The following is a 16116-nucleotide window of genomic DNA, read 5'->3' as shown; positions in this document are numbered from 1 at the left end:
TTAACCGTATAGTACATCAGAACAATCTTTAACTCACTTAATGGTGTATAACAACTAAGAATAAAGGCTAGCTTTCACAAAGATTATTGTCTTTTTGTAAGTTCTTTCTTTATGATTTTGAAAGGTGGATACAACAAGATTTTATGTTTGGTCATAGCCTTATACTAGTTGTCTTCTTTTTACTAGAGATATCTATTTAATGGTTGTGTCTCTTTGTTTTCTTTAGTCTGCACTATGATTTTATGTGGTTTTCTTAGAACCAAGTCAGCCATCTGTCAGTGGTTGTGCAGGGCTCAAGGTTGTTCAATGACCTTGCACTTCACTTGTTCTTTGAATGTCTGAGATGGTGCTGTTGCCATTTCTCTGTGAGTCTGCTTGTCTTTGAAATATTGTTACTTTTTGTTCTTCAGAATGTTTATTTTAACAGTATGGAAAAAAAGTATTCGAACAGAACAAATATCAGTTATGGAGTTTGAATAAGATATCAAATAAATGAGGGCGGATTTGTTTCAATAAAGCAGATTATAAAAAAGTGTCTCAAGTTTGTATAATCAGTAGAAACTATGGTAATATATATATCAAGCTATATTGTGACTTGGATGGAGAGTTGTCTCATTGGCACTCAGACCACATCTTATATCTATATAGTTGTTCAATGGTTATACCCACAAAATAGAATATTTATATCTGCTGGAAGAGACTATGATGCTTTATTAGCTGTAGACTAATAGCTGGTCAGGTTTTATAACATACAAAAGATAATACAGGCCTCAGTCTTGGTTCATTGGTGAAACTTTTTGTAGCTTTCATTTAAATTTGTGTTCAGGTCAGTGTAAGGGAAAGTGTGTAATAATTATGCTAAAGCTTTCAGATTGTATGCATTCACAAGAAGAAAATATGGTTCTTATATATATATATATATATATGCTGTACCTAAAATAACTTTTTATTCCAGTTTGAAATTTATATGTGATAGGTATTTTGTTTTTCTCTTTTTAGAACTAGAAAGAAAGATTTCAGTTCGATCAACCAGAGAAGAATTAATCAGAAAGGGTGTATTGAAAGAACCATTGGACATAAAACCTTCAACACAAGATGGCCCCTCAATTGAGCAGACGTCGGCCGAAATTAATAATGACCAAAACAAAACCTCTACAGTTGTAGTAGAACAAAACCATGTGGACCAAAATAGTAAGTTTCTGACACATTTTAGAAGTGACTGGTGATTTTTAACTGTATTTTAATGTGTTGTCCTCAAATGGCCTAGTGTTTGTAACCCAAATAGTTTAGTCCCTCCTTGTAATGAATCTATCCTACTTAAGAGGGCCTGACTTTCTAACAAATTAAGAATCCTCACTAATTCGTGAATTTTATAAGTGTCCTCTGGGAGAGGTGACCAATCAGCAGTCAGCTCCATATAATCGTTACTTAAACTGACGATTTTTCATTGTTAATGCATTTAGGTGTTAATGTAGCCTTCATAGAACAATGAAATATAACGAAACATAAGGACTGAATTATTGGGGTTCAGTGGTTCATTGATTATGATTAAACTGGTTTAACAGTCCAAGACTGGCTATTTTAGTTATAACTTAACTGGCCTAAATCTCAATGCTTTCCATTGCACATTTAATATAAGAGTACTGTGATTCTACAATTATCACCATGATCCACATAGTAATTAATTGAGGTTTGGGTTATTTACCCTGATTATATGATATTATATAATTAGTTATATCTTCGGAGAATACTACACTACGCTTAGAAAATTTGATTCTGCATGAAGCATATCAGTCAGAATAGACCATACACTTTGTATAAAAGACTTGAAAGAAAGTAAGGATATTATTTGGCAGTGCTACTTTAAAGTTACAGTGACCTTAATTTCTAAGATGTCTTCTATCAAGATCACTAGGTATATGATTACAGATGACACCTACACACACACTGATTTGATCAGACATTATGGTTGTATAGTAAACATCAGTCTATATCAAGTACTGTCCTATGATGATAAACTTTGTAATAGTCAAGAGACTTTCTCTGTCATAAAATGTTTAATTGAAGAAAAACATTTATATTGTACATTTTTACACCTGAGTTGCTTTCGGTTTTACAATTTCCTCACCATGGAATTTCAACCTAAATTTTTGAAATAGTTTGAATAGGAAAATGATAAATTATTATAACTTTTTATTGTTTAAATTTATTTCCTTGTTTTGATTTTTGGAGATTTACAATATCTGTACCAGGTAACAGGTAGATGTTTGAATACCTGGCCACAGAAAATATAACTATAGACACATCAGTATTTGATTAATAGAAGTGTACAGATAACAACCCAAAATTACCCAAGCATATTATTTGGACAACAGAAATTGACATGGATTTCTCTCCTGTAATGAACATGTGTAATGTTTTCATGGGTAACAGATAAGGAATATATTAAGATGTACATACAATAGCAACTTAGGTGTGACTTTTACAGTACAATGGGGTCAGGCTGTTTTATGTGTTGTCTGTGCAAAGGTATGTTTATAAACTAATTACACACATGTGTAGGGTATGTTATTAGAGCTAATAGCTGTAAGGTGGTTCACTTTATAACATTCTCAGTACATTTACATAAAAATGACTCATTTTAGATTAGAAATTAACTTGATTAAAATAATTCAATGTTTTCTGGTTTAGGAGTTTAGCTGACATGAAAGGAAGCATATTTTTTTCTAGATTATAGAGTAGGTTTCAATCAACAAATCATTTGCATCTTTAAAGAGGATATCTAAGAGACAGTATAAACTCAACAGCTCATGGCACATAGGGCTATAAAAAAAATAGATCAACTTCAATGGATAAGTGTCACTTTTGTGTGTCAGCAATAAATTGCTTTGATTTTAAATAGTTTGAATTTCACTGAATTTCATTGAGACCAACAAACATCTTACCAGTTCATCAATTTAATATATTCCTCTGTTTAACGCTGAGTATTTAGGCTGAACTACTTTCTGGGCTATTGTAATGAAAGTTATGTATAATTAAACATTCCTGATCATTAGTTACATAGATGTTATACCAATGTAAATAGATAAATAAATACCAATAACAACAGGCTCAATTGGGTCAGGCTCACCAAAATGATTTGGCCTTAATTTGACTTTCCCTTGTAAAATCTATTGGAAAAAAAACCCAGAAGGGGGGTCTTTAAAAGACAGTTACTTCAATAAAAGAATATTGATATTGCAGAAAACAAAACACAGCTATATTAAGAGGTTGGAAGAAAGAACTGTTATCTTTAATGTTCAGGTCCAATATTGATATAAGCCGTACATATCCTTATATAACTTAAAAGGTTGTAAACACAATCACAAATAACAAATGTATGGCACTATGACCAACAATAAATTCTCAATAGATAGAAATAAGGGGGAGGGGGTATGGTACATAAATAAATAGTTTGTTTTCTGCAGTCTTTTAAAACTCCATATAAAATGGTATTTGAAAGTATTCTTGTTGTTCTGTCCCTTTAATTGGATACAGTCTAAAAAGAGATTTGTGTTATTATACAAGTAAAGGAATTCTACATTAATTTCTCTTGGTTATTAGTAACGAGTATTGTTATGGTAGAAATCTAGAAATGCGTAGGATTACAAGAGATTGCTTCCTGATATCAGGATCAAGTGTATCCCACATATACTTCAACATCTAAATAGATTGACTTGGAGAAGCATCATTTTTATTACTTTGTTAGTAATTGAACCAGCTCTTTAGTGTATAAATCTATGCATTGTTGATAGACCATATCAGGCAATATGTTTACTTGTGTACCTGAAGTTTGCTAGTTCAAACAAATTCAGAGCCATGAGCATTCTTCAATTAACTTCAAAGATCATAAATACACAAAAATCTGTTTATTTTAGGATAGTTGCCACAGTATTATAGATATTTAATAACATTAAAAGATCTGTTGCTATCGAAAAATTTAAACATAATTGACCTTAATTTAGATGTCTACAAGATGTATATAAACTTTTAAGATAGCTTATGAATACTATCAACCTTACCAACAATAACTATTCTGTTCAGGAACAAGGTTACTCTTTTTACAGATGAAGTCCACATCCAGATTTATTAAAATTCATTTCATGAACATGAAAAATCCAATAACAATAATTCAGGGGCGGATGCAGAAATTTTCGAAAGGGGGGGGGGTGCTAACCCAGGCCCTGGAGGGCAAAGGGGGGGGTGCAAAACATATGTCCCGATACAAATGCATAGATCGGCAAAAATAAAGGGGGGGTGCGCACCCCCGGAACCCCCCCCCTCCCTGGATCCGCCACTGCAATAATTGGTTGCTTGTTAACCTGATTTTCGATGAAAATGTCAGTTATTGATTTACGATTGTACGGCAGGCGGTTGGTTGGTCTGGTGGGCGGCAGCCAAATGTTGTCCGTGCATTTACTCATGAACCATTCAACGAAAGCTATTAAAATTTTAATATGTTGTTACTGATGACAAAATGGAGGTCAACTCAATAATGACAATTTTGACTTTTTTATGTTCAGTTGTTATGGTTCTTGAAAGAATGAAAAATGGCCTTTTCAGTCTTGTCTTTGCATTTACTCATGCACCATTCAACCAAAGCTTTTCAAATATGAATATGTTGTTACTGATGACAAAATAGAGCTCAAATTTGATATTGACGATTTTCACTTTTACTGTTCATAAGTTATAGTTCTTAAAATTTTGAATAAATGGTGTTTCCAGTAATGTCCTTGCTGTTACTCATGAACCGTTCAACGAAAGCTTTTCAAATTTTAATATGTTGTTACTTTAACTGATAACAAAATGGAGGTCAAGTTTGATATTGATGATTTTTACTTTAACTGTTCAGGAGTTATGGTTCTTGTGATATTGGAAAATGCTAAGACTCAAATAAATGTTAATAAATCCGGTTTGCTGTCGCTCTGACAGCCTCTTGTTTTAGATTTGTTTTGTACTTTGAAATATGGCCACCTTACCATTCTCAGCTTTAAGTTTTGATCAGTTTCCCTGTTGCTTTAAAGCAGTTGTTCATACTTTGTTTTAGGTAAATTTAAATTAGTTTTGAGAAGCTTATTGATACAATGATAAAAAGTAAAATCACAAAAATACTGAACTCCGAGGAAATTCAATCGATTATGAATGGCTGCCAAAAAGCTTAAACAATGAGAAAATGTACTCCCAGGAGTGGAATATCCATAACGTTTGCATAATATTGCATAAGAACTATTCTATTGATAAAGGTCCACCTTAATAAAGGTAATGGACATCTGACCTCTATTAATTTGAACCCCTGCTGAGATATTGCATATTCCAATCTTTAACGTTGTTGTATTTTTAAGTTAAGTCTGTACATCAAAACTGTTTTTTTAATATATCAGAAAAGTCAAGTACTTTTGTTTTTTCTTAGTTTCTTCAATTATCACGATCAAACAAGTATCAAACTTGAATGTAAAGAATCAGATGATTTGTATTGTTTCTTTTGACTACCTGTAAACCATCTCAATGATCTGAACATTCATTTATCAACACAGGGGTGTCTGTTTCTACTGAACTCACACATGGTCTTCTAAAATAGAACTATGTCAGTGACTCAGCATAACTTGTGGCTTTTCAATCAATGAATATATGTACAATTACAATTTATATTGGTTTAAATCACTGTAATAATGGTTCAGCATGGTTGTCATTATAAAAATGTAAATGTGATCTGATTGCCAATGAGACCTGAGGACGAGGATTTAAACAACTATAATAGCGCATAGTATGACATTCAACAATGAGCAAACCCAAACTGTATAGATAGCTATAAAAGTCCAGCTCATGTCAAAATGGGAAACAACTTATATCTGAAAACCGAGTTCATGATTTATGCAAAATATTAATAGGACAGACAGCAACCAAGGATAACCACTGAATTACCGCCTCCTGACTTGGGACAGGTACATACAGAATGTGACTGGGTTAAGGTGGTAACCAACACCTTAACTAAAATTAATTTGGCTCGTTCAATTTTCATAAAATTTTATATTTAACAAAAGTACATTCTTGAGTCGACCAGATACATTTCTTTTGCCAATTAATGTTTGTAAAAATAGGCTTTCAGTATCAATATGCATTATGTATATCATCAGGATATTAATAATTACATTGCTGCTTGTGTAAGGGAGATAACACAGATACAAAACCTGCAACACAATGTAATTTATGGTCTAAATAAATCTTTTAGTATCATCTGTACAGAAATGTTGTTAAGATTAAACTGATCATTGTATATTATCCTCTTTGGGTTTATCTTGTGTTGCTAGGTTGCTGTCCCATTTATCTATTCCCAGCATCTCCTTTATTCTTATTTAAAATTGAGAATATCACTCATCCTGATTGGATTATATTTTTATTTTTTGTCTACTTCATAGTTAACTCTTGAAAAGAGTAAATTGAAGAGTGCTACTAAAGTTGCCTATGGGGCAGATTATTAAATTGTATATTTTGCCTTCTTCTAGGCAAAGAAAAGAAGATAAAGGAGTAGGGGCACATAATGTTTATAAGAAATGCATCGGGTCAAGAAATATATTAAATGAAAAACATAAAGATTTTTATCTGATGATGTCACAATTACATCATAATATGTACTGTTTTCACAAAAACGATGAAAAAATTCAGAATTTATGCAGTTTTCTGTCTTTTTTTCCTTTGTGGAAACATCCTGCACAGCCAAGAAACAACAAAATAATTTAACAGAAGCTTTATTATAACTATTGGCATAATCTCACCAAATATAAAGTTGTTTCTTGGGTGTGCAGTGTGCACATACTTTTTCAATCTAAAATATACTTAAAATTTGGTGAAAAAAAACAAGGAAAATCACAAAATTTAACATAATATGCAAATTAAGTCATGATTTGTTGCCATGGTTACTTGTTCGGTATCAAATTTGTTTTGTTTTTCTTAGTACCTTATACCTTGGTCAAGTTTTCAGTTATTTAAAAATATGTATGATAACTTTTAAATTTGCAGTAATTTTTGGGCCAAATAAGGGCCTTATTGTCCCTACTCCTTTTTTTATAAGTCATTGAGTAAAAAGTGCTGATGAAAGTGGGATTTTATTCTTTTAGTTTAATTTAATACATGCAGTACAATTTGATGCGTTAGTATATAAATTGTGTATATATATTTGAAGTAGTGAGTTTAATTAAAGGTTTCCCGCATGTTAGATGTGGAGTCGAAGATTATCAGAATTTGACTAGAGGACTACCAGTAACTATGGTTAGCAATTGTCTAGTAGCCAGCACTTTGTGATTGTTGATTGTTGGTAAATTCAAAATTTTGTGGGTTTGTGATGATAAAAATATATGGAGAACCCCTTTTTCAAATTGATTGAAATGTTATGGAATGTTTCTGATCACTATAGACAGTTCAAGTTTGATTGTGTTCATTCACTTTTACCTTTCCAGAGTTGTTGTACTTGATTGTTTGTAAATTCAAAACTATGTTGTTTTTCAGATATTAAATGAGGAGCAATTTAAATCAATTATACATTATGTTCTTAAATATGATGGACATTTTTGTAATGTTTTGGACCTTTAAGTTTACTTTGAACAAGACCCCCAACATTTTTGACCTGATTTTTGGTGTATTAAATCAGTTTTCACTGGTGTAAAAGAATCCAAACTAAGAGACCCTGTGAAAATGTTTCTTTGTTAGCTGATTGAGTTGCATTCTTGTGTAATAAATATATAACTGAGATTTATGATTACAAAATAATATTTAATCAACAAATTCCCCTGTTATATCTTCTCAATCCCATTTGTTTTAAGTGTCTTGCTTAAAAGTGTACTAATTACCAACTTTCAAAAATTCGATCATTTACAACAGCTTATTAATATTTTTCATCAGTGAAATATTTGTCTTACCTTTCACACTTGTTTACATTGCTTTTGTGAAGTAAAAGTTGGCAGAGTAAGACAGCACTATTTTACACCTACTACCAACATGATGTAAACATTGTACCTGCTGATCAAGATAAGGATTGTCAGCTAGTGTTACATAACTGCTTCATCTTCTTAAATATGATGGTAATGTCTAGAGCTACATGTAAGTTTCTTTCTCTATCAAATTTTCTTTCTGATTCTTAACTTATTGGATATATTATATTAAAGTATTTCTTATGGTAGTTTTGTAATGTTAATTTGGCCGAATGTAAGATTGATTCTTTTAGAAAAAGATTATCTTTGTAATGAGAACTTTTGAACTAATCAAGCTAGGCAATTAGGTAAATATTTTGCTAATTGTACATGATAAGGAGCATGTTTTGAGAAATTTGATGATGTTTGAATGTGTATCAGAAAAACAGAAATTAGGTATTGCAAGAATTTATCTAAAAATTCTATTTCTGTATAGAAATTCAAAATAACAAAGCATGGAGAATTGAAAATAAAGAGATTCTTTGTTCATAAAACTTGTCATTCCTCACAGGGAAAAAGAAACAATATTTTTCCTGCTTTATGACATACAAGAAATTGTTTTTGCTTTCAGACACATTAATGGCAATTTTTAACTACTAAATAATAAAATGTAATTCTATGGACAATAGAAATATTTTTCCAATTTTGATAGGACCTAATCTAATTTGATTTCAATAGTTATTGTCATAATTACCAATTTTATAAATTATTGCAACTTTCTCAATAACAAGACATAGCAGGGAGTTGAAAATTTCAATAATTGGATATATACTTTCCTTGTAGTGGCAGATAATTGTTTATTTTATTATCTTGATATTTAGTTTCTATAATTTGTCCTTTTTCCCAGAACCTACCACAAGATAGCATAATATTCAGGTTAGCAGACCAAAATTGGTCACAGTAAGAAAAAGGGAATGAATTTTTAAAATCAATTAAAAATCAGATACAATTTGAATTAATGTAATGTGATAAGAATATGAGTTGCAATCTGAACCTTCCAGTGGGAACATCATTGTTGAACTTTCTCCTTATTGTTTAAAGAAATGTATATTTACTGTTGTTTATGAATTACCATAGTTACTGTTGAAGAGGATGAGTGTAGAAGCATTGGTAGTTACCTTATCACGTTTTTGCCAGATGTAAACAGATCTTACATTTTATACAATAACCACATAGATGCTTCATTTTTTTGTGTTATAGAATTTTTTTCTTGAGATTGTCAGTTCATTTTGAATTTTAACAAGAGCCCCTAAGTACGTACCGTAGCTATTTTGAATGGCACTTTATATGGATACAGGAGTAGGTGCAATAAGGAACTATTTGACCTCCAATTATAAGTCCAATATATCACGATGAAATATGTTCCAAGTGGGAGAACGTAAAAGTTAACTGTTGTAAACCTTGACCCATACTGAATTCTAAGTCATGAAAAAGAATTTGACCTTTATGTATTTAACCTTTATATACATAAAGGTTCATAGTATTCTCTCACAGCAAGAGCCCTGATTTTTTGTCAACAATATATGTTTTCTAGGTAGAATCCCAAACCATCAGCTGATCAAATTTTTGTAACAGTTTTGTTTCTTTCTTTCCAAAATTAATGTTCATGTCTTTTGGGTCTTTTTTTTCAATTTAATCTTTTATTGATTTTTGTGTTTATAAATTATTTTAGTTCTGTCTGTTACAAGCAGCAGATTTCAATGATTAAAATGTATAGCTTATAAGGAAGTGGTTTACTAATATCTTTGACTATATGATGGCAATGTTACCATGGAAATTTATGTTTTACATATAGTGCTAATTGTTGGCTTTCCATTCATGTGTCTTAGTACTTTGTTTTGTCAAAATATTCACAGGTGTACTTGAAGGTAAATGTTTTCTCTTTTTCTCTTTGTTTATATGAAAAATATAATTTTTGTTGTTGTTGTTTTTTTGTTGATTATAATACGAAAATATTGTAATGTATTGAAGCCGAATAAGTTGTGATTGAATCCTTTCTTAATTCAGTGTTTTATTATTTTTATTTTTTATTTTTCAAACAGAACATAAATACATTTTGCTTGAAATTGTCTTTTTTATTTTTATTAAAGATATATTCATATTTCTTTTATATGCATAATCATGATGATATATTAAAAATACAAATACTGAATTGACCCTGCTCTTTCCGTTTTCCTTGATGGACTTAAGCATAATACTGAATTGACCCTGCTCTTACCGTTTTCCTGGATGGACTTAAGCATACTGTCATTTGTATTACTGTGAGAATGATATTTTAGGGGGAGTCCTTTCATTTAGATTTACCTTTATCAGGTGTATACACATGGACAACATATTGAAAAGGAAAAATAAGAAACAATAAGGCATACAAAAATTGAAATGAGCCTTAACCTCCAGATTGTTTGCTATTTTAAATTTTAGATATGAACTGCATTAAGCTATATGTAATAATCACCAACATAGTAAATGAATAAACATGAAGGATGATACTGAATCCTTTAGAGCCATCAGTAGTGGTATCCACTTAGTGGTTTCATGATAGTGTGTGTAGAAATTCAAATGTCAGATAAAGTTTTACTCTGAACTTCATGGATGGAAAATGCATGAACAAAAGTAATGGGAGATTGTGAATTATTAACTATGGATAACTGGTATTAAGACATTTTGATGTTAAAAACAATAAGTATTTGTACAATCAGTAGATAATAAACTAAATGGTCTTGTAAGAATAGCAGCAAAGTGGAAATTAGATATAAGATTGAATTGTTACAAGGACATTCTACATGATAAAAAATCAATTGGAAATGTGAGAACCTGCTAATTTGTCTACTGATAAACAAATAAGATTCTAAACTAATGATTTATTAAACTAGGAATAGTATGTCTTATATATATATTCCTGAATGAAAGGAGATGTTTTTAAAAAGATGGAACATTTCAATAAAAAATGGTCTTATAGTACATTTGTATTTGTTATATTTACATTAAAATATGGGGGAGGGGATCGATAGTTAGGGACAAAAAGTAAAATCACAAAAATACTGAACTCCGAGGAAAATTCAAGACGGAACTCCCTAAAAACTAAAAGAAGTATATATACAGTATGGGCTTTGCTCATTGTTGAAGACCCCACAGTGACCTATAGCTGTTTATTTCTGTGTCATTTGGTCTCTTGTGGAGAGTTGTCTCATTGGCAATCATGCCACATCTTTTTTATAAGCAGTGTTTAAGTGGTTGATGACTCCATTTAATAAGATATCAGTGCCTTGCTTTTACAATATTGACATTGTAATTTGTTTTAATCTAACAGAATTTAATACATTGATTTTCAGAAAACCACTGCTTATGTGTTACGAATGCATGAGTTACCAGATGTGTCTTTACCTTTGATTTATATTTCAAACAGAGTTACATATCAAACACTCATATATGTAACTCCAGGGTAACAGGTCTGTTAGCAAAATGATCTACAGTGTTAACTTTTCATTTGTGTATTTAATATAATTCTCTTTTTATAGGCACAGATACAGATAAAGCTGAGGGGACAGAGAAACTTAACCCAGGGGAGAATGTTAATTCAGTGGTAACAACAGAATTGTCACAGTGTACAACCATTACTACACAAGCTGAAATCACACCTGTTAGTTCAAGTGCTGACACACCAGGTATGACATGTCATTACTACACAAGTTTAAATCAGATGTGTTAATTCTGGTGATGACACATTAGGAATTCATAACAACTTAAGCTGAAATCCCCTGTTGGTTCAAGTTCTGACACACCAGTTATGACATGTCAGAACTAAACAAGATGAATTCACACCTGTTAGTTCAAGTGCTGACACACCAGGTATGACATATAGGGGAAGTCACATCTGTTAGTGCAATTACAAGTGCTGATAGTAACCAAACTGCCTTCAACAATGAGCAAAACCCATACTGTGTAGTCAGCTGTAACATCTGGCAGCATGAAGCATAACAAAATGTAAAATTATTTGAACAAGAAAACCAAAGGCTTAATTTAAGACTACACATTTTATGATACACAATGAAGATGCAATAACATGAACAAAAAATTATGAATAACAGACAGACTTACTTAAAAAAAACTTAGGGGATAACAAGTGGTTAACAAGAAACAAAACAAGGTTCTTAAAATAGATAAACTATGTCTGCTTCACTCCAGCAGTGAGCTGATCGCTACAAAATTTCTGATAATGAGAAAACAAGGACAGGTTCAGACATAGATAAACTATGTCTGCTTCACTCCAGCAGTGAGCTGCTCGCTATAAAATTTCTGATAATGAGAAAACAAGGACAGGTTCAGACAGAAAGCTATGGCCAGCAGGAAAAACTGTTCACCTAAATAACTGGATTACTTCATCAGATGACAATATGAATAATAAAAGTCCTGGCTAAAGATAGACATACTAATTCAATTCAGTCACAGACCACTTTTGCAAGTGAGTTCTAATACAAATATAAGATAAAAGAAAAGATTATATTCCACTTTTGTTTTAGCTCTAACCACTGCACAGGCAAGACCTATGGTATTTCCTAAACATCCAACTTTTGTTTTAGCTCTAACCACTGCACAGGCAAGACCTATGGTATTTCCTAAACATCCCACTTTTGTTTTAGCTCTAACCACTGCACAGGCAAGACCTATGGTATTTCCTAAACATCCCACTTTTGTTTTAGCTCTAACCACTGCACAGGCAAGACCTATGGTATTTCCTAAACATCCCAATGCTGATAAACCAGAACCTGATCCAAAGGAGGTTACCATGGAAACAGCCATTCCAACAAAAGAAGAAACTTCTACAACTAAAGAAGATACATCTGTATCAGATAAACCTTCAGCTGTAGAAGTTACAAAAAGTAGGCATTTTAATTGTATTGTATTTATTTGGGGTAACTTTTGTCTTTATTTTACTCACACCCATACACCTAGATTAGACTGAATATATAGGTACACAACATCAAAACAAAACAAATAACAGAGAAGAATCATCTATGATACATCAGATACCAAACTAGAACCATCTATAAAATAACAGATACCAAACAAAAACCACTAATGGTATTACAGATACCAAACTAGAACCCTCTGATACATCAGATACCAAACTAGAATCATCTATAAAATAAGATTCCAAACAAAAACCACCTATGGTATTACAGATACCAAACTAGAACCATCTATGATACAACAGATACAAAACTAGAATCATCTATAAAATAAGATACCAAACAAAACCACCTATGGTATTACAGATACCAAACTAGAACCATCTATGATACAACAGATACCAAACAAAAACCACCTATGGTATTACAGATACCAAACTAGAACAATCTATAAAATAAGATACCAAACAAAACCACCTATGGTATTACAAATACCAAACTAGAACCATCTATGATACAACAGATATAGAACTAGAACCATCTATAAAATAAGATACCAGACAAAAACCACCTATGGTATTACAGATACCAAAATAGAACCAACCATCTATAAAATAACAGATACCAAACAAAAACTACCTATGGTATTACAAATACCAAACTAGAACCATCTATGATACAACAGATATAGAACTAGAACCATCTATAAAATAAGATACCAAACAAAACCACCTATGGTATTACAGATACCAAACTAGAACCATCTATAAAATAAGATACCAGACAAAAACCACCTATGGTATTACAGATACCAAAATAGAACCAACCATCTATAAAATAAGATACCAAACAAAACCACCTATGGTATTACAGATACCAAACTAGAACCATCTATGATACAACAGATACCAAACAAAAACCACCTATGGTATTACAGATACCAAACTAGAACCATCTATAAAATAAGATACCAAACAAAACCACCTATGGTATTACAGATACCAAAATAGAACCAACCATCTATAAAATAATAGATACCAAACAAAAACTACCTATGGTATTACAGATACCAAACTAGAACCATCTATGATACAACAGATATAGAACTAGAACCATCTATAAAATAAGATACCAGACAAAAACCACCTATGGTATTACAGATACCAAAATAGAACCAACCATCTATAAAATAATAGATACCAAACAAAAACTACCTATGGTATTACAAATACCAAACTAGAACCATCTATGATACAACAGATATAGAACTAGAACCATCTATAAAATAAGATACCAGACAAAAACCACCTATGGTATTACAGATACCAAAATAGAACCAACCATCTATAAAATAATAGATACCAAACAAAAACTACCTATGGTATTACAGATACCAAACTAGAACCATCTATGAAACAACCGATACAAAACTAGAACCATCTATAAAATAAGATACCAAACAAAAACCACCTATGGTATTACAGATACCAAACTAGAACCATCTATAAAATAACAGATACCAAACAAAAACCACCTATGGTATTACAGATACCAAACTAGAACAATCTATGATACATCAAAAACCAAACTAGAACCATCTATAAAATAAGATACCAAACAAAAACCACCTATGGTATTACAGATACCAAACTAGAACCATCTATGATACATCAGAAACCAAACTAGAACCATCTATAAAATAAGATACCAAACAAAAACTACCTATGGTATTACAGGTACCAAAATAGAACCAACCATCTATTAAATAACAGATACCAAACAAAAACTACCTATGGCATTACAGATACCAAAATAAAACCAACCATCTATAAAATAACAGAAACAAAACAAAAACCACCTATGGTATTACAGATACCAAACTAGAACCATCTATGATACAACAGATACAAAACTAGAACCATCTATAAAATAAGATACCAGACAAAAACCACCTATGGTATTACAAATACCAAACTAGAACCATCTATGATACAACAGATATAGAACTAGAACCATCTATAAAATAAGATACCAGACAAAAACCACCTATGGTATTACAGATACCAAAATAGAACCAACCATCTATAAAATAACAGATACCAAACAAATACCACCTATGGTACTACATATATCAAACTAGAACCATCTATACAGTAACAGATACCAAACAAAAACCACCTATGGTATGACAGATACCAAAATAGAACCATCTATAAAATAAAAGATACCAAACAAAAACCATCTATGAAATAACAGATACCAAACAAAAACCATCTATAAAACAACAGATACCAAAATAGAACCATCTATAATATAATAGATACCAAACCAAAAACTTCTATGATACATGATAGACCAAACTAGAACCATCTATGATACAGTCAATACCAATCAAAAACCATTTATGTACTGGTATATAATTTATCTTAAATGATACATGTTGGGGCTAAGCAACAGATATATTATATGTTTTGGTAAGTTGATAGATAATGTCTATACATGATAAGACCTATAAGCTGATGTATAAACACCAAATTTTCTTTCTTTAAGAAAATTGTATATTTTTCAGATAATGAACAACAACAAGTAGATAATCAAGAACAAAGGAATGGAAAGCAGGAAGAGGAGGAAGAAAAAGAGCCAGAAATAATATATCCTGAGGGATACGCTCCTGTCCCTGCTAGTGAACCGGACTTGTCATTAATACCTAAAAAAAGTGCTTTGAAAGGGGCAGGTGGAGCAGGAGGAGGGGATATTAAGCCTGTCACGCCTGTGGCTAGAGATAAAAATGATAATCATTCTCATGTGAACTTTTCTCATGTAGATGTTATAACTACACCTCAGATATCAAATGTGATAAAACAGCCCTCACCAAAGCCTTCACCAAAATCTACACCCTTATCTAGTGCTATGGCGCGGCCAAAACTTAGAGGTGGTTTAGCGTAAGTTTGTACTAAATAAATCTTAGTATTTGATTTACGATTTTATTTAGGTTAAAAAGGAATTAAGAACCATCTATGTCTGTTTTTTTAAATCATTCTGTTACATGACAAACTCTTGTTATCACTTGTACTGTGGATTCAATAATTTTGTTGGATACCAATTTTTGTAGATTTCGTGTGTACAAGTGAACCACAAATTTAAATGTTCAATTACAAATTTTTTAAAGAAATATTTGCAAACTTTGCCAAAACAATGTAAAT

At 31.4% G+C, this 16116-nt stretch overlaps 1 protein-coding gene across 10 annotated transcripts in view; it reads left to right on the top strand.

Moving 5' to 3' along the window:
* The window catches only part of LOC139491743 (phosphatase and actin regulator 1-like), a 70700-nt gene that overhangs the window by 38957 nt on the left and 15627 nt on the right, over positions 1 to 16116 (top strand). For 5 of the 10 annotated variants that reach the window (XM_071279586.1, XM_071279604.1, XM_071279630.1 and 2 more), the window contains 5 exons: positions 1000 to 1191; positions 11522 to 11668; positions 12644 to 12685; positions 12746 to 12883; positions 15483 to 15855. In XM_071279586.1, coding sequence (XP_071135687.1) covers positions 1000 to 1191; positions 11522 to 11668; positions 12644 to 12685; positions 12746 to 12883; positions 15483 to 15855 — 892 coding nt within the window. The other 5 variants (XM_071279580.1, XM_071279593.1, XM_071279623.1 and 2 more) reach the window with 1 other exon arrangement.

This window comes from Mytilus edulis, chromosome 1 (assembly GCF_963676685.1).
Source record: "Mytilus edulis chromosome 1, xbMytEdul2.2, whole genome shotgun sequence".
Taxonomy (NCBI): Eukaryota; Metazoa; Mollusca; class Bivalvia; order Mytilida; family Mytilidae; genus Mytilus; species Mytilus edulis.
This window is presented reverse-complemented; position numbering and strand designations above follow the sequence as displayed.